Raw genomic sequence first — 26,734 nt, forward strand, 5'->3', positions numbered from 1 at the left:
CCATCACTATTGTGGTAAGGGAGTGCAGGGGGTAGCAATTGCACCGGGCAACAAACTTTTGAGGTCAACAGCCTGAGCTTGAAGCTAGTGGCCAATATTGTGAAAACCTTGGTATATAGGAATAATACCTTCATGCTATATATATCATCAGAAAATTAATGCTGAATGCAATGAAATAAACCACCTTGGAATATCTATATTCTATCAAGAGGTATGGCAAGTTAACCAGAAAACATTTTAATTGTGAAAATCTTGTAAGAACGAATAACAACATCATGCTATATATCACTGTAAAGGTAATTTAATGCTGAATGCAATGAAATAAACCATGTTGGAACATCTGTAATTTATCAAAAGGTATGGCCAATTAACCAGAAACCTTTTTATTTATTTATTTAATGAATTAAATTTGATTTCATTGTAGGGGGGGCACTACAAAATCTTCTTTGACCCTGGATAGCAGATGCCTTAGATACGCCACTGGGTCCCATAGAAGGATAGACTGAAAATCTCCAGTCCCACAATACAAGGGGCACAATCCAGTCAAATTTAATTACTAATTTAATTCCTAAGGAAGTCTAACTCCTGTTTATTATGTAATGGGAGAAAGTTGAACATGGGCTCCCCTGTCCCAATGAAACTACAGGGACTTCATGTGCTAACTGGTTGGTCATGCAACTTGCTTACTTGACCAAATTTCTGATGCTGAACTGCAGACAACAATTGTTTTGCCAAATTCTCAGTCCAAGGTTCACCTAGAGAACCTATGTCCACTTTAAGCTAGTTAGCTCCCCTGTGTTCCCCAACAAGGGTCCTAGTTCTACACTGCAGCACTGCTGGACCCCACCATCAGGGTAGCTCACCTGCTCAACCTGCAAGGTCCTCCTTCTAGTGCCTAAGGCAGTGATTTTCAACCTTTTCCATCTCATGGCACGCTGACAAGGCACTAAAATGGTCAAGGCACACCACCAGGTTTTTGACAATTGACAAGGCACACCATGCTGCCAGTGGGGGCTCACATCTCCCATTGGCCCTATTAATAAATGACCTTCCCCCAAATTCCTGTGGCACACCTGTGGACCACTCACGGCACACCAGTGTGCCACGGAACAGTGGATGAAAATGGCTGGCCTAAGGCAACAGAGTCCTTTCCAGGGCCATAGCCAGGGGGGCTTTGCCACCCCCCCAGCCAGTAGTTTGCCCCCCCCTAGCATTTTTTCCAAACCTGTCCTCTTTATCTAATTTGGCATCAGTTGGGGGTGATTTGAAGCCCTTTTTGCAACATTTTTTGTGCACAGGAAGGAAGACGGCACGGTGCTTCTGGCAGGGATTGTGGAGGAGAGAAAGTGCATGTGTGTAGAGTGAGTAGAACAGGGTCCGGGGGGGGGGGCTCTTGGAAGTTATGACCTCTGGTCACCCTGCCCCCATCCAGAACATATGGAGAGTGGGGCTGGTCAAGAACAGCTACAAAAAGTTTGGGAGAGATTTCTACTTGTACTGGCTGGGGGAAGGGAGGGTGTTATTTCTTCTACTGTGGAACATGCCAATTACTATAATGGTACTGCTGTGGGGGGCAGGGAGAAATGTTTCTGTTTGGAGAAATCATGGGGGCAGGTTCTTGCCTTTCAGATATACTTTTAAAATTAATGGCTGCTGCATGGGGGCTGGGGAGACCCTTTTTCTGGTGGGAGAAATCATGGAAAGCAATTGAGCTAAAGATATCCAAGAAGTTAAGTGTGGGAAAGGTTCTAAGCAGGGGCAGATCCGGGGGAGGCCATGGGTGCATACCCCCCCAACTGTCCTGCCAGCAGGGAAGGGCGCCTGCCAGGATGGAGAGCAAAATTAGGTGTCAGGGGAACACCCACTGGGTGGGTATCAAGGAGATTGGCTGGAATGGGAGCCCAGGTCTAGCCATCCCACAAACAGCCACTGAGGCTTTAAGCTCAATCAGGAGCCCAGGTCTACCCAAGTAGGTAGACCTGGGCTCCAAGTCCAGGTGGGACCCCAGGTCTACCCACTCAGCAAATAGCCACAGAGGCCTGAGGGGGACAGCCACTAAAATTGAGTGTTGGGAGAGTTAGGACAAAAGAAAATATTTCTTTACCCAGTGTGTAATTAGTCTGTGGATTTCCTTGCCACAGGAAGTGGTGATGGCTACTTGCTTAGATGCCTTTAAGAGGGGATTGGACAAATTTCTGGAGGAAAGTCCATTACAGGATACAAGTCATGACAGGTATATGCAAGCTCCTGATTTTAGAAGTGGGCTAGCTCAATGCCAGATGCAGGAGAGGACACCAGGATGCAAGTTGTGTCTTGCTGTCTTTTGCACTCCCTGAAGCATTTGGTGGGCCACTGTAAGATACAGGAAGATGGACTAGATGGGCTTTTGGCCTGATTCAGTAGGGCTCTTCTTATGTAGGCTATAAGCTCAATCAGGAGCCCAGGTCGACCCAAGCAGATAGACCTGGCCTCCCAGTCCAGGTGGGAGCCCAGATCCAGGTCTGCCTGCCCGGCAAATGTCCACAGAAGCAATAAGCTCAGGTGGGAGCCGAGGTCTACTCAGCTGGTAGACGTGAGCTCCAAGTTGAGAGCCCAGGTCTACCTGCCTGATTGACCTGGGCTCTGAAGGTAGTGCTCATAGCCCCCTCCTAAATACAGACACTGGATCCGTGCCTGGTTCTAAGGAGATTCAACTCAGAAAGCTGGGAGAATTCAGCTCAACCAGGTAGATTCAATAAATTCAAATCTTCTATACTTTGCTTTTTAAAAGTAATGAATATTGTAAAAAAAAACTAGTGTTCCAATGGTGTTACTGAATTTGATTAGCATACCTTTCCTCTTGCTTTTATGTAAAGTAAATAAATTTTATTTTAATATGTATCAATGCATCAGCAATGTGTCATCGACAAATGTGATACAGGTGCTAGATAGGCACTATATAGGTGTTAAATAGGTGTTATGTACATGTTATGTAGGTGCTGGACAGGCGCTATATAGGTGCTAGATAGGCGCTGTTTAGGTATCAGATAGGTGCTAGATAGATGCTAAATAGGTGTTAAACAGGTACTATAAAGGCTTTAAGTAGGTGTTATGTAGGTGCTACATAGGTACTAGAAAGGCACTCTATAGGTGCTAGACAGGCATTAGGTGCTAGATAGGCATTTGATAGGTGCTAGATAGGCACTATATAAGTGCTAGATAGGCACTATATAGGCACTTTCAATACAAGTAAATACTACCTGCATCACAGTGATATGTTTTACTTTTGCAGGGTTGCAAGCCTGTATATTGCACTGGTGTGTAAATGAAAGGATATGTTGCATGTTATTTCTAAGTGGGCAATACATTTTCCATGGCATGCATAGATGCATTTATTCTATGCCAATTATTGTTACATGGCTTTACAGATAATGAATGTATCTTTAAAAAAAAAACAAACCAAATTATTTTCTCTTCATGAAATTTGGGGGAGTTACAGGTATTTGATGTTTCTCCATACTTATCCTTTCATTTTGCCCACCAGTATAGATACCTGACATCATTGCCCCCCTTGAAAAAATAGTCCCCCCTACCTCTAGAATCCTGGCTATGGGCCTGGTCCTTTCTGGTACAGTAGCGCCACCTCAGCTCTCCACCACAGCAACAACTTGGTCCTCAGCAGGTGTTGGGAGTGGCAGTCACACACCCTCCAGCAGTTGCTGTTCCAGCAATAATCAGAAGTCCATTTGTCCATCAGTCAGTCAGCAAGTCCAGTGCATTAATTTCTCAGTCCATTCATCAGTTTAGTTCTCTCTCTCTTCTAAGCTCCTTACTTCTGCTCCCTCAATCTCTCCATCCTTCTACACCCACCAAACTCTCCCTTCATCAGGTGCTGCTTTTGTCCCTTAATGATTTGGTTGCCTCTAGTGGCTGCAGCTGTGCAGCAAACTCACTGCTAGTTAGAGCCCTGGGGTTAACCCTATGTTTGCCTGCCAGAGCAGGAGGCCACTGTTTGCACCACACCCTGTCTCCTCTAGGAATCTTGCACTTTTCCATTACTCAATAGCTAATGGGCAGATGAAGCATCAAGTAGTTCATGCTCTGTGACCTTTGCAAAGCCCAGAGATAGGGGAACAGAAGACAATGCTTTTCAACCACAGATAGTACTTCACAGTGTCCCAGTGTAGCATGACACATTTGTGCCCCAATATATGTATACTTATATTAGATGTACTTTTTTATTTTTAACATGTAAAGATAGGGTTAGGGTAGGGCTAGGATATATAACATGGGATTTGTTGCCCAGTGAGATGCAAAAGAAAAGGCAATAGGATGCGAATGACTGGGATGCAGCCAATTAGAGAGAGAGAGAGAGAGAGAGAGAGAGAGAGAGAGCAACAGGGTGATGTAGTGGTTTGGGAGGTAGACTTAGACCTGGATGATCCAGATTCAAATCCCCCCTCAGTCACAAAGCCTCCTGGCTGACCTTGGTCCAGTCAATTTCACTCAGCCTCACCTACCTCACAGGGTTGTTGTGAGGACAAGAAGGAAGGGAGCAGCTGTGTAAAGCGCCCTGAGCTCTTTGGAGGAAAGGGTGGTATAAAAATGTGAAAAATAAAATAAATAAAGAGATAGGACGCTGAAACTTGAAGAAAAATGGATTTCACATTAACCAAGTTTTTCAAAATACACCCTCTCCCCCAAGAAAAAAAGTAACATACAGGAACAGCTATGAGAAATTTGGGACTGCTCTGCAAACAGGAACAATTTACATATTTGTTTAATCAAGGGATTTATATTCCACCTGAGTACACTCTGAATACAGTGGCAAACATTTAAGGTTCTTCCGGAAATGCCCATTTATGGACTTTCAATTGAAAGATGACCCTGGAGTTGAAACCAAAACAAAACAAATATGTACATGCACTTTGGAACTTCGGGTCCAGAGGCTTCCCTCTCACCATTTGTCAGCCATGCAGACGAGCTCCTTTGAGAAAATGGCAAACAGTGTCTTCCCATTTGCTGTTTGTCTCCTGGGGTGGCTTCTCCAAGCTGAATGTGCAGGTTGGTTCAGTTTAAAAGCTCACAAGTGATCTGGGTTTCTTTTGACTAGAGATAAGACTGCAGTGAGGTCTCTGATAAGGCATCAAATCATTGTCAAAGGACATGGGATGGTTTCATGGCTAATTCCTTTAGGAAGAAACTCTTGATTTCTTCTAGAGGAAATGTGATTCAATTAACGTTTCATTCGAAGAATGAATTTTTCTAGTCTGATTTGTACGGCCTGCAAATCTATAGCACAGAACAGTGGATTAGATTTGACTGTTTGAGAAATAGGAAAAAAATGGGAAAAACAGAGTTAACTAGAAATTACATAGGCCCAGTCATAATTAATGGGAAAAGAACACAATTGCCTAGTGCAGTGTTTCTCAAACTGTGGGTTGGGACCCACTAGGTGGGTCGTGATCCAATTTCAGGTGGGTCCCCATTCATGTCAATATTTTAAATATATTATTATTATTATTGACAGTATTTATATACCGCTTTTCAACTAAAAGTTCACAAAGCAGTTTACAGAGAAAAATCAAATAACTAAATGGCTCCCTGTCCCAAAAGGGCTCACAATCTAAAATATTAGACTTGATGGTACCATAGCATGTGACTGCATTTGGGGAAATGTTACAGACCTGTACTTTTAACAGACTACTATGTATATGCTTTTAACAATGATAGTAAATAGGACTTACTCCTGGGTGAGCGTAGGTAGGATTGCAGCCTAGGATTGTTGAAAATTTCCCTACTCAATGATGTCACTTCCGGTCATGACATCACTTCCAGTGGGTCCTGACAAGATTTTTTTTTTCTTAAAAGTGGATCCCGATGCTAAATGTGTGAGAACCACTGGCCTAGTGAATGGAAGATGAAGCCAAGGGGTCATTTAAAATAGGAACCAGAACATTTAAACCTGAAGCAGTTAGAAGGTGTGGGTATCTAACATGACTATTTTATTTGTACTGATATTTTATGCATATGTTTTAAATATAAAACTGCTTTAAGCCTTGGGGATGGGATGAGCAAATATTCTAATCTAAAAATGCATAATTTATATCATACTTGGTTTGAGATTTGGATCATCTTTCTTGTTGTCCATCTCAAGATGTACTTATGGCCACAAACTACAAGCATGATTCAGCCAGTTACACACTTTTACTTCCCACTGCTGTCCCTGTTTAAATCTTAATTTTTACAAAAAACAAAACAAAAAAATCCTACAAGTGCATGATTTGGACTGCATAGATCATGCAGAAAATATAAGGAATTGGATAAACTGCCTTGAGTGCTCCTTTCTGGAGTGGAAAGGCAGGATATAAATTCTACTAATAAAATAAATAAATAAATAAATAAATAAAATGCAGTCCTAACCACATGTACCAGGAATCTCCATTTAACAAAATGAGACTTACTTCTGAGTAAACACATAGAATTGTGCTGCAAGTCACACAGATAAAAAAGTAAATTATTATCTATAGTGGTGACAGATGCAAAATGTATATTGTATATCAAATATGCAGACTGTTCTCTGTACATTATTTCAGGTCTGTTTTATATTTGAGTCAATGGGGTTTACTCCCAGGAAAGTGTGGATAGGATTGGGCTGTTTGTATTTTGTAAACTCCCCTAAGTTTAAAACTCACTACTAATAGAAGATCCACCTAACAGAAATTCCTATGCTGGTTTTCTGTTTGTTGGGATTTTTTTTTCTTTTTTTGTAATCAGAGGGAGCTTTGAAAAGTGGTAGTTCCACTCTATATCCCGTTCTGTTGGAGATGTAGATCCATCCCCAGTAATCCTTAAAACAACCTTGTAAAGTAGATCAATATTATTTTATATTTTAGAATTTTATGCGCGTGTGTGCACACATTGAGTTTAATCAGGTTAGAGGCAAGCCCCACATCTGATGTTCAAGAAGGTGGGGGCTTGATGATGTCAGAGGCTGGGGCCTGGTTATGTCACATTCTACTAGAATATAGCAGTGATTTTTCAACCTTTTTTCATCTCAGGGCACACTGACAAGGTGCTAAAATTATCAAGGCACACCATCAGCTTTTTGATAATTGACAAGGCACACCATGCTGCTGGTGAGGGGCTAACACCCCCCAATGGCCCTAATAATAAATGACCCTCCCCCAAATTCCCATGACACACCTGCAGACCATTCATGGCACACCAGTGTGCCATGGCAAACCGATTGACAACAGCTGGAGTATAGAGTTGCATACTACTCTATAGAGTTGTGTACTTGAATGTTGAAACTAAAAGTTGGCACCAAGGTGGAAACACTGTAGCAATGATATGAGAAAAGGGGGTGGGGAGAAATCAGAGGATTTTTCACATTTTTTTAAGAGGAATATCCCCAATTTTTCAAAGGAAATTTTTTTTCCCCCGACTCAATTAAATAGAGGTGTCCCCCATATCTGCAGGGGATACGTTCCCTCTCTCCCGCCCCTGCAGATACTGAAACCACACATAAAAGTGAACTTTATACGTACTGTGTTGCCAAGCATAGTTTTTTATGCCTTTTGCTTTGCAGTGCTCTTTGTTTGCAGTCATTTCTGTTGCAGAATGCTACAGGAGGGAGGCAGCCAGAATGCTAACAGGAAGCTAAGAGAATACTAACAAGAAGGAAGAAGCTTCCTGCTTCTATTAGTGTTCTCTTGGTCTCCCTCCTCTAGCATTCTGGCTGACTGCTTCTCATGATCCCTCTCTAGCATTCTGTAACAGGACGGGCTGCCATTTTCAATTGTAACCACATTTCAGATGTCGTTCCATGTGCTTTCCTCTTTCGTCTGGTTTCATCCAAACTTTCATGGAGTTTGTCAATGTTAAGTTTATTTTTTTCCTTTTATTTCTGTTTGTTTAGGTTTTGCACACAATTGCTATATATGTGCTATATAGTTATTTCCATGTGCTATGTAAATGGCACATTAAACCACGTGCTATGTGGTTATTTACATTTTTCGCTGGCCACAATAAATTTACAAGCTCAGTAAAGCTCTGCTTTGACACTTGTCCAGTTTTGACTTTCATCCATGCTCTGGTCCCTAACCAGATGAAAGTGCAAGGGATTGCTGTAGATCCACTCACAGGCTTTCCAACAAAGCTCCAGAAAAGTCCCAAGAATGCTTCTCCATGACACCTTCTCCTTTTCCTTTTGAAGTTTTTATTGATCAGAAAGAGGCAAGTGCTCTTTTGCATCGATATAAAAGGTACAATACCGGACGGCTGGAAGAAATGATCCCGGGAAACCTTGAGCGGGAGTGCGTGGAAGAGAGGTGCAGTTTTGAGGAAGCAAGAGAAGTCTTTGAAAACACTGAGAAAACGGTGAGATTCAATTACTACTAGTTTGGGATGCGGGGTGTAAAGACTAGCCTTGCCAGTAGCCATGGTGGTAATTCTCTTACCAATCTGCATCAGCTATTTTTACCAGATGTCCCTTCGAAACGATCCTATGGGATGATGTAGTATTGTTTCCAAGAGGTTTCTGGAAAATAAAAATAGCACCTGCCAGCAGGGCCCAGGAGAGGGGGGTAAAGGGGGTAATTTGTACCCCGGCTCAGGGTCAGAAAGGGGGCCCAGAAGTCAAAGGAGGGGGCCCAGAAAGTTCCTGGGATCTTACATTTACCAATCTCACCCAAGCTCACTGCCTATGCATGATGCTGGGAGCATAACTGCTGCTGCAAGCCATACACGCCAGACCCAGAAATAATAATAACAACAACAACAACAACAACAGGTATTTATATACCGCCTTTCTTGGTCTTTATTCAAGATTTTATTCAAGGCGGTTTACATAGGCAGGCTTTATTTAAATCCCTTATTAAATAGGGATTTTTACAATTTGAAAGAAGGTTCTTTCTTTCAAGAACGACTACATTCAAGGTGTTTCATTCCAATCTGGCTTCACTTTCTGGCCTCCATCCTCCCACACTCAGAGCAGATGGAATAGCTCGGCTTCAGCTTGTCAGCTGCTTCAAGGTCACACGGTGCCGGTGGCCTCGAACTGGCGACCTTGTGGATGTTATCTTCAGGCAGACGGAGGCTCTACCCTCTAGACCAGACCTCCTGCCCATGGAAATGCATCCATGACCCTCCTTAACACAGTGTCAAATCAGGGATTAAACTGGCCTGCTATAGTAGCTCTTTGGCTTGTGTATCTGATAACAATGAAGAAGTGTATAGGGGCTCAGAGGCACAGCTGCAAGGCTACAGTGTAAGCCTAAATACATTGATGCTCTAATTTTCAGCAATATTTGCTAAATTTCAAAGACTTTAAAGAGACTTAGGAGTGTGTTTGGTTTTCCATATTACTTTAACTGCCAATGCTGCATGGTTGGGTAGACCTGGGCTCTGCATCCAGAAGCCTGGTAGACCTGGGCTCCGAAGACTCTTCTCTTGTCAGCACCCCTTTACCCTATTTTATCCTGCCTTCTCCTGTTGCCCCCTCCCCCTTTGACAAGGGGCCCAAAAGAAACTTTTGTACCCCCTGATAAAATTCCTCTCAGTGGCCTTGCCTGCCAGTCAACTGGTTCTTATCACCCCTGCAAAACTGGCAATGCCCAGGCACCAAACTTTCATTCATCCCATCCTTGAATTTCAAACTCAGATTCTTACAGGAGAACTTCTGTACTGCCTTTGTATATACGAGACACTTCATATTTCACGCTTCAGGTTTTTATTTATTAAAATAGTTAACACTCTGCATTTTTCCATTTCAAAGAATCCTCAAAGCAGCCTGACAACATACAGTTAAAATAATCCAGTCCAATAGATGCAGTCGAAACGAAGACATAGAACAAAATTCATCCGGACAGCAGCATCACTGTCAAATGGGAAGTGACTTCAAATAGTGGCTGAAAGCCCTGTGGAACAGTACCAGCCTTTAATCTAGCACTGAAACATCATAAGAAAATAATAGTCAAATAGATCTTTTCAGGGCTGGTTAAAGACCACCTGACACCCAAGATGGCATGCCAAATAATGCCCCCTCCTTACCCAGCCCCTGCTCCTCCGACTCTCCAATGTTCTAGCTCAGTGGTGTCCAAACCCTGGCCCTGGGGCCACTTGCGGCCCTCGAGGCTCTCAATGCGGCCCTCAGGGAGCCCCCAGTCTCCAATGAGCCTCTGGCCCTCCAGAGATTTGTTGGAACCTGCACTGGCCCGATGCAACTGCTCTCAGTGTGAGGGCGACTGTTTGAGCTCTTGCGTGAGCTGTGGGATGAGGCCTTCCTCCACAGCTTGCTGTCTCATGTCTGTGATGCAGCAGAGGCAGCAAAGGAAAGGCCAGCCTTGCTTTGTGCAAGGCCTTTTATAGGCCTTGAGATATTTCAAGACCTTCATTCATACAACTTCATCTTTAATATATTCATTTATGTAAACTTAAATTTATTCAAATTTTAAATGTAAATTAATTCTTTTTTCCCCCGGCCCCCAACACAGTGTCAGAGAGATGATGTGGCCTTCCTGCCAAAAACTTTGGACACCCCCTGTTCTAGCTCAGTGCTACTCTCCACATTTCCTCTTCTTATTTGTCCCTTCTTTCCTTTCCAACCCAGGGAGTGGGAGCACTGGAGGCAAGTAGGCAGACAGAAATGAGCACCCCCTCTCCACCAATCTGCTGCCTGAGGGCCCAATCCTATCCAATTTTCCAGTGCTGGTGCAGCCGTGCGAATGGGGTGTACGCTGCATCCAGTGGTGGTGGTGGGGCAAACACAGAGGCCTCCTCAAGGTATGGGAACATTTGTTCTCTCACCTCGGGGCTGCATGGTGGATGGACCACTGCTGGAAAGTTGGATAGGACTGGGCCCTGAGACAACTACTTCAGTTGGTTTCATGGATGGGCCAGCCTTGGATCTCTTAAGGCAGGGGTTCCAAAATCTAGGCTCCTCAATAAAAAAATCCTCTCCTTCATTACGATCCGCCTCATTTCTCTTGGTGGTGGAACACTGACTAGGCTTCCTGTTCATTGGCCAGAATCAAATGGGAGAAGGCAGTCCTTTTAATAGCCAAGTCCAAAGGATTTGGGAAGACATCAGAAGCCATTGCAGAATTGTTTATTGCTTCTCTGCTGCTGGTTACATCTGAATTCACTTCTAATATTTTTCTTGTAGATGGAATTTTGGAAGACGTACATTGGTAAGCGACTGCACTTTTATTTTACATCCATCAAATGATATTACTCTGCATTCATTGGATAATACAGGTGTGCATCACTTAACTACGGAGATATGTTCTCCTATCCCCGTTGTTATGCGATTAGGTCATTAAGGGAACATTCAGTCCAATCTATTGCCTTTGTTGTGTAAACAGACACTCCCTGCCAGGCACTAGCTGGCTGCACAAGCTACTGGGGATAGTTTGCCTCATTAAGAGCCTTTCTGTTGTGTAAACAGACCCTCTGCTGCAGGCTTTGGGAGATGTGATTGCCTCATTAAGAGCATCTTTATTGTGCTTTGACCACCGTCATATATGCGTTTCGTTGTTAAGTGAACGGTTGTTAATCGGCGCATGCCTGTATTTGAATTCAGGTAGCAGACATAGTCATAGCAAGACGTGAAAATGTCTATTACGTGGAAGACATTTTAGAACCCAAACCCACCCAATTTTCCAGTGCCGGTGCACCTGTGCCAATGGGGCATGAGTTGAATCCTGTAGTGGGGAAGCAGTCAAACAGGCCTCCTCAAGGTAAGGAAACTTTTGTTCCTTTGCCTTGGGGCTGCATTGTGGCTGCACTGGTGCTGGAAAGTTGGATAGGATTGGGCCCTTAAGTCATTCGCTGGTCCCAGTTTTGGTACAATGAAGAAAAACAATCCAGTTAAATTCATTTCTGTTCTGTTTGCCAATATGTTTGCTGTGATTATTTAATTTTGCAATGAATTTATTCACTCGAAATTGTGCAAACAGTTTAGGAGAGGACAAGTCATTAGCAGGCTATTTGCAGCTCCTGGTGTGTGATTAGGGTACATCTGAGATGCAGAATTGCTTCCAATCCCAGAGAGATGGCTGAAATATTGCCACCGAACAAGTGACTTTCAGAGTCATTTCCCATGTGGTGGAACTTCCTACAGGGAGGAGATTTTACCTGGATGAATAAGGTGACAGCAAACTAATATAAAATATGATCAGAAACACAACCAGGCATTTTGGAATCTTAAAAATGACAGCAAAGATATTGTTGATCCCGGAGAGCCAGGATGGTGTAGTGATTTGGGAGCTGGACTTAGACTTGGAAGAGCCAGGTTCAAATCCCCGTTCAGTCATGAAGCTTCCTGGGTGACACTTGGCCAGGCACCCCTTCTCACCCTCACCGACCTCACACAGTTGTGGGGACAAAAGGAGGAGAGGAACTATGTACACCACCCTGAGTTCCTTTGGGGAAGGACTGTATACCAATGTGAAAAATAAAAGTAAGTAAGGGGAGGGATTCCACAAGTTTCGAAGTTATCCAGTCCTGCTATAAAAAGCATTCAGCAATTTCATGTATGGACATCTGCAAGAGGGATCTGAAGGCCTTAGGAGTGGACCTCAACAAGTGGGAAACCCTGGCCTCTGAGCGGCCCGCTTGGAGGCAGGCTGTGCAGCATGGCCTTTCCCAGTTTGAAGAGACACTTGGCCAACAGTCTGAGGCTAAGAGGCAAAGAAGGAAGGCCCATAGCCAGGGAGACAGACCAGGGACAGACTGCACTTGCTCTGAATCGGCCTTTTCAGCCACACTAGACGCTGTTCCAGAACCACCTTTCAGAGCGCGATACCATAGTCTTTCGAGACTGAAGGTTGCCAACTAAGGAATTATTGGATATTCGTAGCTACAATAACAACTCATGATGATAACAAATGCCTTTAATTTTTTAAGATGGAAACCAATGCGATTCAAATCCCTGTCTGAATGGAGCCAAGTGTGAGGATGATGTCGGTAACTACATCTGTTGGTGTCCGGCTGGCTTTGAAGGAAGGAACTGCGAGCTCGGTGAGGCACACAGAGCCATTGCCTTGTAGCTCAGTACAATAAAGCATGTGGATGCATTAAGCAACTGGGTTAGATCCCAAATGTTAAACATTTTGCATTGGTGTGGAAGACAACATGTTTCAAAAGAAACATGAACACGGTGGTACATTTGCCACAATATCTAAACCAACAATTTTCATTGTATTTTGTTCTCAGCGGCACACTGAGCCCTATGGCCTTCACCTCTTATGATGTCACTTCTGGTTTCTGGGAGACTATTCTGGGTTCTGTAGCTCTGTTTTTTAGTGCAACTGTCTTGTCCGTCCCTCTTCCTCTGCCACAGAGCCACAGAATCTGGAAGAGTTTTTCAGCAATTTTCAATTTTCAACCATTGTGCTCCAAAACTCCTGTGGCACTCACAAACTCCCATGGCACACACAGGCCTTTCGCAACACACCAGTGTGCCCTGGCGCACTAGATGAAAATCTCTGATTTTCTGACAGACCTACAGACACTGAAGACAGATTATTGTGCATGTTTTTGATCGCTCTGTACTTGATGATAGACAACTGAATGTGGATGTATTTCCACCGGAAAACAAATTGTGTCTGAGGAGTTGGGAACTTTTTTCTCTGTAGCATCAGACTGCCCATTCACACATAGAGAACATAAAAACATAAGGAGAGTCATGCTGGAGCAGACCAGGGGTCACATAGTCCAGCCTCTGCATCCCCTCATGGTTAACTAGACATTTTAAGTAAACTTCCTAAAAATGAATATCCAGGTTCTGCCATGTTCCCACCAAGTGGTATTCAAAGTGGCTTATCAAAATAGCAAAGGCTGCAATCCTAACCACACTTTCCTGAGAGTAAGCCCCATTGAACAAAATAGGACTTACTTCTGAGAAGGCCTGGTTAGGATTGTGCCCAGACTTTAATAAACTCAACCGCAGAATACTAAGCTGTTCCTATAATGCAGATAAGATAGAATTAAAGCAGCACAATGACCAGTATCAGAAAACAACTCAACCACAGTCTTTAAAAATGGCACTGGGAGGTCCAGCAGTGGGTTTGAAGGCAGTATCCTCCCCTGCTGTTGCTCCCCAGCAACTGGAATTTAGAGATGTACTGCCCCTGAACATGGAAGTTCCCTTGCCATCACACCTAGATGCTGCAGTCACGAGGTGATAAACTGACATGAGTAACCTTCCCTAAGGCTTGACAGATGTCTGGACTGCTTCGTCCCTTATCCCACCCTACCTCCTCAGAAGCCTGTTGCATTTTAGGAATATTCACCCATAATTAAATTTGTTTTGTCCCATCAGATGCTACCTGTGCAACAAAGAACGGAGGCTGCAAGCAGTTTTGCAAGAACGATGCAAAGGGGAAAGCCGTCTGTTCATGTGCTCCTGGCTACAGACTTGAGGTAGACCAGAGGAGCTGTGAGCCAACAGGTAAATGTTTAACCGCCTTTTAGCCCATCTTAGCAGATAAATACTCCAGCCGTCCAAATGTTTGATGTCAGGTGTTTTTTTGTCTTGTGTTTTATAATTATTGGTGTTTCATCTATTATGAATTAGCTTAGCTCTTAGCTGCCTTGAGCTCTGGAAAGCTGGGATATTCATCTTTTAAATGAGTAAATATGAATGTGTGATGTGAAGCGTGACATGCCCTGAATGTAAAGTGTGTTGTGAAAACAGGTTCCATTGAAACACAGTCAAATTGACTTCACTTCCATGTGACAGAGTTGGTATTTGATCGCTGTCTGCACAAATAACAACAACAACAACTGGTATTTATGTATTGCCTTTCTGGATATTGGATGACATCTTTGGCTTTATTTAAGGCGACTGACGCAGGCAGGCTTTCTCTAAACCCCCCAAGGGGTTTTTTACAATCACAAATAAGTTCTGTCTTTCAAGAACAATCTACAGTTCACGTCGATCTCTCATGGTCTGATGAAACATTTGGGCCACATGCTGTCTCATGGCTCCAGAAAGAGCTAGAGCTGGCTTTTTTTGGCTCCTCCCCAAAAGGGTTTAGCTTGGCTTGTCAGCACTCAAGGTCTCGCCGCTCATAGTGATCTTGAACCAGCACCCGTCAGATGTTAAATCTTTGGGCTTAACGGCAGTTCTACCCTTTAGACCAGACCTCCTGCCCCAGATAATGTCGGAATGTGTTCAAAAGGTACCTGAAGTTGTCTTAAAATAATTACTGTATATACACATAGCACTACATATTTAAGGACCGAATGGACTGAATGTCCTGCAACTGTCTTCATAGAGGATGATGTTTAAACCCATGACTCTCCCCCTCCCCCACAGCCCATGTCAAATTCTCAGCATGTGTCCCATAATATATAGAGGCTTGTCTATAGGGCCACCAGGGGTTAGCATTATTGGGCACCTGCTACTGATGGCACCTCGCATAAAGACCTTTCCCTAAACATGTAGCTATTACAACTGACCCATGTCCCTTACCCAAGTGATAGCCAACAGTGTGTGTGTGTGGGGGGGGGGGAGCAGAGAAAACCCTCAAAATGTGTACCTGTTTTGAGAAAGAAGGGAAGATGTGACATGAGGCCACTGTCTTCAACATGATTTCTATGTCTTGTGTCAAGTTCCACTAAAGACTGACCCGCCTATCATGGCGGATGCTTCCATGGCCCAGAGTCCGCCTCGGCTGCTGCCTGACCAGTTTTGCGTTTCCTCCTAGTGCCCTTTCCATGTGGAAAGATTTCATCTCCAGAGGCACTGAAGATAGTTGTCCCCACCAGAAATCAGTTTGAAACCTGGCTAACCTTCAACTCGAGTGACGACATCGACGAACAGGTGGATAATACAACGCAGGTTGTTCCGTTGACAGCCTCCCGTATCCGAGTGGTTGGTGGCACAGACAGCAAGAAAGGGGAGATTCCTTGGCAGGTAAGACAATTGACAACCCAAGACAAGTGCCAGCAGGTCTGCACTGTATCCAGCGCAAGTTTGGGGCTGACTGCAGTCCAGCCTAACAAGGTAGTGCAAATTTGAGCAGCCAGGGGACTGCCCTGGGCCGCCTGGGAATGGGGTCAGAATCCAGCATAACTCCCTGCTCCTGGCCCTGCCTCCCCCTGCCCTGAAACACCTTCCTCCTGCCTCCTCCCCCCCAAGACCCCTGCATCAGCCAAGCTCTGCAAACACAACTCATCCTCTCCCTGAGGCCTGTGACAGCACAGGGAGACACTATCTCCCAGAAGAGTGGCGCAAAAGTGCTTTGTGGCACTTTTGTGACACTCCTTGGCTGGTGCAAGGAACTTGCGTTGGCCCAAGTGAGGGTCAGGCTTGCGCCCTAAGGTGGGCACACATCCAGCAAAACACTTATGCCTGCATGGAGAGCTACTGTTCCACTGGATTGCGGCTCTGGCCTTGAGTGCATTTTTTAATTTGTCCATTTTGCATTCACAGTGTACAAAAGCTAAATTCCTCGTCCATTCCTTTCATGACAATTATGCAACATTCGGCCTTTGCTGCCCTCTAGAGGCAGTAGCTGTTCACATTTCGGACTGGACTTTTAATCTCCCCATTGAGATTGGGTTGCTGAAGGACTGATAGTTAATTGAGTGAGGCAGGCAGATTCTTTTTTCATTTCTATACAAGGTGCAATGAGCTTCCTTCATGGTAAGCCCAGCTAGCCCAGGACTGTCTAATCCAGGGGTGTCAAACATAAGGCCCGGGGGCCAGATGTGGCCCTCGGAAGCTTTTTATCTGGCCCTCGGGCTCCCAGCTGCTGAGCAATGCTGAGGTGACACTGTTGAAAGGGTGGCCTGCATGATTATTGGGCTGTCCCATATCTTGAAATATGATCAAGATTTGTGTATTTTCTCTCCTGGCATTAGCAGCGAATGAGTTCCTACATGAGAACAGAGTGTTTTATTTCTGGCTTTTACCTGTTTAATGACATCACTTCCTGTATAATGACATCACCTCCGGCCCTCAGCAGGCATCATGAATGCTTTTCAGCCCTCTGTATGATGTGAGTTTGACACCCCTGGTCTAATCTGATTGGCAGTGCCTCTCCGAAGAGGGATATCACGCAGAAATGGGCATCACATGAATCAGTGGGTCTCAACTGCACATAACCTTTCATAGGATGTCAGGCTTAAAACTGAGGACCACGAAATGCACCCTAAAGTCTTGCACATCAACACAAAAGCCCCTCCCCCCCAGATGCTGCAGTGCAAACTCTTTCTGTGATTAAGTCCCAATGGACTCAATTGGGCGCACTTACCTGCGATGAGTCATGGGTTGCAAAGGCTGGTATTTCAAAGTATTCAGTACCCAAAGAGGCACTCTTAACTTTCGCTCTCAGTCTTTCTGTCAGATCTTCTCTTTGAATGTCTCTGACTTCAGGCTTACCCTCCTTAGGTCTCTTTTACACAGCCTTTGCTATAAACTGAAATTGAAAATCCTTCCCTGGCTCAGGAGATGTCATCATGATGTCTGTACAGGAATCTGCTCACTATCTCTCTCTCTCTCTCTCTCTCTTTAACTCTCAACTACTCTAAAAGCAAAAGATATGGGGTTTGTTCTTGCCTTCTTTAGTTGTCTTTTAAAAAAAAAAAAAAAAAGGTTCCTCACTCTACATAAGATACGGTCTTGTTTTGCCAACAGTTCTATTGGCACAGAAATGTGGAGTTTAGCAATAAAGATATAACAGCCCTGCTGGATCAGGCCATAGGCGCATCTAGTCCAGCTTCCTGTATCTCACAGTGGCCCACCAAACGCCCCAGGGGGCACACAAGACAACAAGAGCCTTGCATCCTGGTGCCATCCCTTGCACCTGGCATTCTGAGGTATGCCACATAGAGTGTCACAAATTCCAGAGGGATAGCCAACTGCAATCCTATGCATTCAGAATTAAGCTCCACTGAGCACTATAGGACTTTACCAAGGTGGGTCCCAATGCACCTGTTGAATGTAATATTTACATCACAACTTTGGCATGCTCCCTGTTGTGGTTCTGTGAATTGCCTGTGATGCAATATTGCAGCAATTTTCAAGTCACATGTTGTGAATGGTCCACAGGTGTGCCACAGGAATTTGGAGGAGGGTCATTTATTAATAGGGCCATTGGAGAATTGATGGCCCAATCCTATCCAACTTTCCAGCTGCTGCAATGCAACCCTGAAGTAAGGGAGTAAATGATGAGGCCTCTGTGAATGCCCCTCCACTTCAGGATTCAGCACATGCCCCTTTGGCATGGCTGCATCAGTGCTTAAAAGTTGGATAGGATTGGGCCCTGAGCCCCCTACCTGCAGCCAGTGTGTCTTGTCAACTGCCCAAAAACTGGTGAAGCGCCTTGATAATTTTAGCATCTTGGCCATATGCTGTGAGATGAAAAAGGTTGAAAATTGCTGCTCTGTTACTTTCTCTGCTCCCAGGTGTATCTGTTGAACAACAAGGGTGAAGGATTCTGCGGAGGATCAATTGTCAACGAAAAGTGGATCGTGACCGCAGCTCACTGCCTCGAGTATGAGCCGCACACCGTTGTAGCAGGTACACAGTGCAATGGCACTCATATTCAAACTTCCTCTCACCTCATTTCTGTTTGATTTGCTACCCATACTCAAATTCTTTCTGCTCCAAAGTAGAATTGAAGGCAATTTCAATTGAGTGGGGGCTTTGGGCTAGAAACTTGTAGTGGGCTATCCTAGTATGCTTTGCTCCTTGATACTGAGAAAGTGGCAGAGTCCTTCAGCATGTACAGACTGTTTTTCTTTGACAGGATGTTGAGATGGCACCTGGCCTTGATGCCTTTAAAGGGGGTATTGGACAGATGGATGGATGAAAAGTCCATCACAGGTTAAAAGCCATGATGGTATAGGCATCTTCCTGGTTTTAGGAGTAGGCTACCTCAGAAAGCCAAATGCAAGGGAGTGGCAACAGGGTACAGGTATCTTGTTGTCCTGTGTGTTCCCCAAGGCATCTGGTGGGCCACTGTGGGACACAGGAAGCTGGATTAGATGGGCCTTTGGCCTGATCCAGTGGGACTCTTCTTATGACCCTTGGATAGCCTCCAACCATACCAGTTACGGGGAAAGGGCTTTCCAGGGCAAAAGCTTTTCATACCCTTGTTTCACATCTTTCATGAAATCTAAGCCTGTATGTTTGCACCAAAAGTCCCCCCCCCCAAGTGGGGGAGAACTCAGTTGCCTCTGAGCCCCGGCACATACCCAACACAGGCCCAAGGAGGAGGGTTTGGGTGAGCCACATCAGTGATCAACGTTCACCACCACTGCTCTCTGGCTTACCCTTCCCCTTCGTCTGGACGGCAAGACAGTTTGGGCTGAGAGGGAGAGGGGAGCAAGAGCTTCTGCTACTTCTCCTCACACCCACTGCTGCTCATTTGGAAAGGGTGGGTGAGCGGGCACCAAGGGAACAAACTGTGGGGCTCTGGGAACTGATAGTGGGACTCCTGCCAGACTATGAGCCTCAGAAACTGCCCCATAATGCCAACTTTCACTGCCAGCCTTGAGCCAACTCCACTTGCTACAGCCTGCGGCCACAATGGGAGCTGAATCAGCAGGGCAGTTCTTAGGCCCCTTTGTGGAAGCTCACCCAAAATGCAGACTTCCTCAACAAAATTTCTAATGGATGTTTTGCCAGGTGAACACAACACAGAAGAGAAAGACTACACTGAACAAAACCGTACTGTGGCCAGGGCCATCCCCCACCCCACCTACAACACAAGCAAGAAGTACCACAACGACATTGCCCTTCTCGAGCTGGATTCGCCGCTGGAGCTGAACCATTACGTCACTCCCATTTGCATAGCGGACCGGGACTTCACCAACAACCTCCTCCGGTTCGGGACAGGCACTGTTAGCGGCTGGGGGAGGCTGGCATACCAAGGAAGACCCTCAAACATCCTCCAGGTCCTGAAGGTCCAGTTCATTGACCGGCCCACCTGTCTGAGAAGCACCAGGTACACCATCCTGTCCAACATGTTCTGTGCAGGTCACCCAAGAGATGCGAAGGATACCTGCCAAGGAGACAGCGGAGGCCCCTACACCACAGAGATGGAAGGCACCTGGTACCTGACTGGGATAACCAGCTGGGGGGAGCAGTGTGCCATGAAAGACAAATATGGCATCTACACCAGAGTTTCAAAGTATGTTAAGTGGATAAGAGAGATGACAAAACAGACAACGTAAAAAGGAAACTAAGTCCTTTCTTGTCTTTTCCCCAATAATTGCCTAATGGGGTAGGGGAATACAGCAGCCCCAGGCTGCAATCTGATGCACAGTTACCTGGGAGTAAGCCCCGCTGACCATAATGGGACTTACATCTGAGTAGCCATGCATATCCTATCCAACTTTCCAGCACTGATACAGCCACAATGCGGCCCCGAGTTAAGGGGAAAAAATGTTCCTTTACCTTGAGGAGGCCTCAGTGACTGCGCACCCCTACCACAGGATGCAACACATGTCCATTGGCACAGTTCCATCAGTACTGGAAAGTTGGATAGGATTAGGACCTTAACCTCTTTTCTGAATTTTTTTGTTTAAATTGAACATACTGTATCTTTCTTGTAGCAATTGGTTTACGCAGCAGTTACTACCTTGAACTGTAAGTAAAATGTGAGTAAGGTCTGGGAGCTTGGACTCTCTGAAGCCTCTATTCAGGAACCAGAGCTGTGAGCGAGAACTGTATTGGCTAGGCAAAATCCTACTGTTTTTGTTTTTTTAAAATAATGTGCCTACCTACCTCACAGGGTTGTTGTGAGGGTGAATCCAGATTGTAAAGTCCTTTAGACTGTGGGAATCACAAATGCAATCAGTGGCGATCAGCTCATTGCTGCTACTATAACAAAGGGCAATGAAACCACAAATAAAATGTAGCCTAGAAAACACACTTGTTTGTTGTCGATTCAAGCAACATAAAATTTCTCCGCACACAATGAAAAAGTTTCTCATATACATTCTTTATTTAACAATGTTTATAATTCTTTTTTAAATATAGATTTAACACATTTTTACAAGGTCATTTACAGTAGAGATAATTTAATTGTCAAGGCAGGGGGGGAGGGGAACCCTCTCCAGTGAAGCATGGAGTACCATTTGTACTTCACCGCTCAAGTGGAAAACCTGTCTATTTTAAGATGTCGCCAAGGATTTGTGCAAAGTTTTAAAAGTCTAAGACTGTACATTCAGATTTGCAGAACTCAGCTGGCTTCATAAATAAAAAGCAGTTAAGATTCAGATCTAGGAAGACAAGAAAGATTCAAAAAACCAAGGTGTGCTGTGTATGTGTGTTGTGGTTGCTGAGATGAAATAGTTAGGTGTGACTGTGACCTCCACCACAGAGGTGGTCTTCCTGTAATAACCTTGCATCCTTTTAAAACTTCAAAACCAGTGTGTTGCTATTTTACAGAAGTCAATATACATATATGAATATCTATTAAAGTGGCCCATTAAGGCTGCAGCCTTTTATAGTACACACGTACTCCTTATACAGTACACACTTACCAGGGAGTAAGTTCGCCAAAGCTTCATAGGTCTTACTTTTGAGTAGATACACAGAGAATTGTCTTGTAAAAATTCTTGCAGAGATCTGATATTTGCTAGGATTCTTCATTCAAATTACATTGGATCTATGGTATCGTTTTCCATGATGGATAGTGCAAGAAGTATTACCAACTGTGTTGAACTGACACCATTTGAGAAGTATGGCGAAACAATAGCATTTGAGGTAACTGCACCACAGGATCCGACAACAACCTGCCTGCAGCCAGCTGAAATGAATGCATGTGTCCTACAGCAAGTGTGTGGTGCAACTCGGGTTTCAAAGTTCACAACAAACCTGGTTGGATTTTTAAGAGTATCTTGTGTTTTTGTTTTCCTGTAGCCCGTAAGGAAAAAAAAAACGAATAAGGCAGCCTACTGTGACCACATTGGTTCCATTCCATGCAAATTGCATATTCCCTGACATGGGGTGGTTGCGAGAGGACTGGTCACAACACCTACCCTGTTTTTTTTGACGCCATGAGAAATTGGATTCACACACATTTGTCAGTATTCATCAGACCACCTGCTCATACACATCCACACTCAAAGAAGCAAGGTTGAAAATAATAGATGTAAACTTCATTCAGAAAAGAAAGAGGTTTTACAGCAACCCCCATCTCAACATTTTCAATAAAGATGCTGAAACACACAGTCTTACAACAAAGACAATTTTTTTTTGTTAGTGCAAATGTGAACTCAGTTATGGCACATGTTCCAAAAAATTTCAATGTAAACTTGGACACCTCACTAGATAACTTGGCAACACTGGGGAACCCAAGGTGACTTTTGACAAACCTGAGTTGTCAGTCAACAAGGTCTTGAACCACAGCCCACGAGTGCCACGGGCTCTGGATCTGACCCATAGTGCAAAAGGAGACCCCATTTCTCTTCAGCATTATTGCATCATCATACATGGTCCAGCCCCAAAGATAGTCTTAACGCTGATGGCATTGGGAAAAATATTCACACCCAATCCGGAAGAGTCAACTGAACTAAAATAAAAGCATCACTTAATTAAGACTAGTCTGTACCCAACTCAATCTAGTCAAGAGCAACCAACCACAATCATTTGTGGTTGAGAGATAAGGTAGAGTTTTTAGTGTCTCAGGTCAGAAATATCAGGTATCTCAACAAAGGCTGAAGAAACCACCAAATGAAGTTTGTGGATGTCATGGCGAGGAGGAAAGCCCACCAGTACATTGAAACAAAATGGTGCTAAATTTCTAGTGGTTGAAAGAAAATGAAAGGAAAAAAAACCCCCGCAAAGGATGGCTTCCACTGATGGCCACGGTCAATGTTGGTGAAGTTGTGATGTGCTGCAAATGTTGATGGGTGACAGGATGGGGAACTCCAGCGTATGTGCTCTCTCTCTCTCCTGGACAATCCCTTCAAACCTTCACTGGAGCATTCAAAAATGACATGGTAAGAGTTCTCCCTTTAAGGTCAGGGGGAGCTCAATTTTCTTGTCTTATAGAGGCCAGTGTCTACAAAGCAACAGAGGGCAATGTTAATGTTAGAAGGACCATATCCCAAAAATACGTATATGACTGCTCAGCACTACATAACAGTCTCGTATGTCACAGCCAGACCCTCTGGAATCTTGGCCATCTAATGGTCTTTGTGGCTGAATCAGGATCATGGAGTAAGTTATTGCTGACTTGTCACTCACCATAATTGAAGCATAAATTAAAGGGAGAGGAAACATGGCTGTCGACTGCTTTCAATTTCAAAAGCCAGCAAAAGAAGACTGACACTGGGTGGACTGGTCATGGATTAAGGCTTTTAAGTTAAAGTGCATCAAAAGTGCAACAGAATGGTTAAGGATTCTACTGGACAACACTGCTACAGTTTCCTTTTGCTTTGGTACTTGCAAAATGTTATCAGTCAAAACACACCATCAGTTATTCCCATCAACAGCTACCTGCTTCAGTTTAAATCCACTCCAGTAAATTCAGGTATTTTCAAGGAGTTTTAGTCAAGCCAACAATACATATCACAGAGTAACTTAATGCTGCCCCAGTAAGCACTACTGATTTCCAAAGCCCTTTATGCTTTGTTCCCAACTGTCCAATAGGGTCATGCTTTCTTAGGTGCCTTAAATTCTAGGCATGGTTTATACCAAACTTGTCAATGCTATGAAGGCATAACTTATTGGGGTCACAGCACCCCTGCAACCTCCTCTTCCTGGCTCAGCCTGGCACCGCCATCTTGGATCTCGTGAAATCTCACAAGATCCAAGATATCCGCACCCAAATCTTGCGAGAATCACAATGGTGGCACCCAAATCTTGCATGATTCAAGATGGCAGTGCCCAAATCTCATGAGAGCCAAGATGGCAGTGGCCGGGGGCATCAGTAGAAGGGGCAACCAGGGACATTCCATGGCACCCCTGTAGGTGCACTGAGGCACACAGTGTGGGATCCACTGCCCTATGGTCCTATCATACAACATGCTATTCATGTATTGCAACTTATTTTTGTTTTGGTTAGCCTTAGGCAAAATTTGGCAAATTGCAGCAGTCATTTGCAGTGATCTTTGGCATAAAAACGGGAAGGTGGAAACATTCACTCAGAAAGTTGCAGTTCAGATTAGGACAGTTAACATGGAAGAGTGACTGCAATTGGAGATTTTAGATGTCTTGTCATTAATCAACCACCACCAACCCTCCAAAGAAGATGCAAGAATATAATTCATGGAAATGAAGTTCTATCTTTCTTTCAGCATGGAGGCTCAGGACGGCATACATGAGGTGTCCCGTCCCCCCCAAGTGCTCTCCCATTTGGGCACAGAGGAGACCAAGACAGGCTTAGCTACAGCAAGTGTCATGTATCTTGAAGCCGTATATGCTCAAGGAAAGTGCCCTACAGGTAGACCACAGCTGCGATACAAGGACATCTGCAAGAGGGATCTGAAGGCCTTAGGAGTGGACCTCAACAGGTGGGAAACCCTGGCCTCTGAGCGGCCCGCTTGGAGGCAGGCTGTGCAGCATGGCCTTTCCCAGTTTGAAGAGACACTTGGCCAACAGTCTGAGGCAAAGAGGCAAAGAAGGAAGGCCCATAGCCAGGGAGACAGACCAGGGACAGACTGCACTTGCTCCCAGTGTGGAAGGGATTGTCACTCCCGAATTGGCCTTTTCAGCCACGCTAGACGCTGTTCCAGAACCACCATTCAGAGCGCGATACCATAGTCTTTCGAGACTGAAGGTTGCCTAAAAAGATATGCTCTGGAGCCCTTGACTGGATTACACAGAGGGAAGCCTTGATCAACTGCTACTCACTGCTTGAATACTATTTCCAACAGTAAAGGACAAGTCTCAGGTATGAAATGTGCCTGGAAATGAACTAACTACCAGTGTAGTCATAGTGGCAGAGGCCCAAAGGAGTTGAATTGCCAAACCCCAGTGACCGCACAGGCTGCCACATTCTGCATTAACTGCAATTTCTGTACAAGGGTAGCCTCACATAGGATGTGTTACAGTAATCAAGTCTTGACATCACCAGGGATGTAGTCCACTGTGGTCAAGTCTGGACAACTCTGAGCTCCATGATAGAAGAAAGGGTATATAAATGTAACAGACACACTTGGCATTCAAGAATGATTCTTGCATCTTCTGTCATTCCCCGAGACACATAAGTCTCTGTATCCATCCTTCATTCAACACTTTCCGATCTCAGTAGTACCAAACCAAATGTAGGCATCCCTAATTTTTTTTTAAAAGCACCTGTAAATAAGGGAGTCTAGGAATGTTTACGGCCATAGTCACGGCATGAATGATAGAAGATTGTCTTTTATGCACTACCTAGTCATTCCTAGCAAATCTTAGCTGAATCTACCAGCTTTTGTCTTCCACAAAAAAGCATGCTTCTGACCTCATAAACCTACTGTGGAAAAACTAAGCATGTGCATTCAGGTTCTGCCACTAGAGGGTCCAAAGGGACTTTCCATTAACCACGAACGAAAGGCAAATTCCCACAGGCAAGTTCTTCATTTGATGTTTGATGAAAACATCAAGGAACTTCCATATGTGAGGCAGCCATCAAAGGCAAACTGTGAAAGACAAACACAGCATCCCTTCCTGTTTGCATACTTAACACAAGCCCAGTGAATTAGGCCTTCAGCTTCTGCATTCAGCATGTTTTTTCTTTAATTTCTTGCGGGTGCATTACTTAAAAAAGAAACCCAAAAAACCCTAAGGAGCAAAATAACTGAAATGAAAGCATTGATTGAATAGTACTATCGCTAAACTTGGGGGAGCAATTTTAAAGCATCCATTTCTCCTCATTTTCGCTTCATTTGGAACTATGGCAAAAGCCAGGATTTCTCACAAGCAAGCAAGCAAAATAGCCAACGCCTCGCAGCAGCTGCGCATCTCAGTTCTGCAAAAGTTCAGAGATGCTCATCACAGGATACCTGAAACTCGGGCACTCCGAAACCTGCAGTCTCCCAGGATGACCTGCAAACTGTTGACGGGCACCCAGCCCTCTTTTCTTCGGTTGAGGTTTTTCACCAGCCTTTGAAACAGTGAAAGAAAGAAAGAAAGAAAGAAAGAAAGAAAGAAAGAAAGAAAGAAAGAAAGAAAGAAAGAAAGAAAGAACTTGAGTGCCTGTCATTTTTAAAAGGGAACCTAAACATGCAGCACAGCTAACAAATCATCTAACTCAACATAAGTGGCATTACTAAGGACTACGTCATCCAGTGCCTCCGGGAGGCCAGAGTGTCACCCCTATGATGGACCTTCTCCCATGTGGTGGGGCAACGCCCTGGGTGATAGATGTGGTGATGGGCCATCACTCCACGCCCACTGGTTTTTTGGCTATTACTTTTGACTGAATAGAGATATTTCAATGCAGTTTGTTTCATTGCATTCCGCAAGAAATTCCACATTGATTGATGTATATAACATGATGGCATTATTCAAAAATACAAAAAAAATTTGGCCAGTAGTAGTGTCACCCTCCTGTGTGTGTGTTGCCTGGTGTAGCCCACACCTCCTAGCAATGTCACTGCTCAACAGCTTGTGGCTGGGTTGGTAGCCTCAATCCAGAGGGGCCTGTCCAAAAACTCCACTCCACCCCTGACAGCTTGTCTCTCTGGCACTGAAGGTTTTGTGGGTGAGAACAAAGAAGAGGGGTCTTTTTTGGACATGGCGTCCAGATCAAGGAATGGTCTCCCAAAAGAGGTGAGCCGGGGGAACAGGTCTGCAATTCAG

The 26,734-nt window shown here is 44.5% G+C and overlaps 2 protein-coding genes across 2 annotated transcripts in view; one reads left to right on the forward strand and one right to left on the reverse strand.

Moving 5' to 3' along the window:
- F9 (coagulation factor IX) overlaps window positions 1–20,840 on the forward strand; it is a 64,821-nt gene extending 43,981 nt beyond the window's left edge. Inside the window, exons 2-8 of the mRNA XM_066640024.1 lie at window positions 8,198–8,361; window positions 11,147–11,171; window positions 12,889–13,002; window positions 14,306–14,434; window positions 15,696–15,904; window positions 18,400–18,514; window positions 19,625–20,840. Of these exons, the coding sequence (XP_066496121.1) occupies window positions 8,272–8,361; window positions 11,147–11,171; window positions 12,889–13,002; window positions 14,306–14,434; window positions 15,696–15,904; window positions 18,400–18,514; window positions 19,625–20,172 (1,230 nt within the window). The 5' untranslated portion in view covers window positions 8,198–8,271 and the 3' untranslated portion in view covers window positions 20,173–20,840. The remainder of the gene's footprint in view (window positions 1–8,197; window positions 8,362–11,146; window positions 11,172–12,888; window positions 13,003–14,305; window positions 14,435–15,695; window positions 15,905–18,399; window positions 18,515–19,624) is intronic.
- Window positions 20,841–22,934: 2,094 nt separating this feature from the next.
- Window positions 22,935–26,734, reverse strand: part of MCF2 (MCF.2 cell line derived transforming sequence) — a 55,062-nt gene continuing 51,262 nt past the window's right edge. The window contains exons 28-29 of the mRNA XM_066639962.1: window positions 25,936–26,036; window positions 22,935–23,009 (exon numbers count right to left, since the gene is read on the reverse strand). Coding sequence (XP_066496059.1) covers window positions 22,969–23,009; window positions 25,936–26,036 — 142 coding nt within the window. The 3' untranslated portion in view covers window positions 22,935–22,968. The remainder of the gene's footprint in view (window positions 23,010–25,935; window positions 26,037–26,734) is intronic.

The sequence above is a fragment of the Tiliqua scincoides genome, chromosome 12 (genome assembly GCF_035046505.1).
Source record: "Tiliqua scincoides isolate rTilSci1 chromosome 12, rTilSci1.hap2, whole genome shotgun sequence".
NCBI lineage: Eukaryota > Metazoa > Chordata > Lepidosauria > Squamata > Scincidae > Tiliqua > Tiliqua scincoides.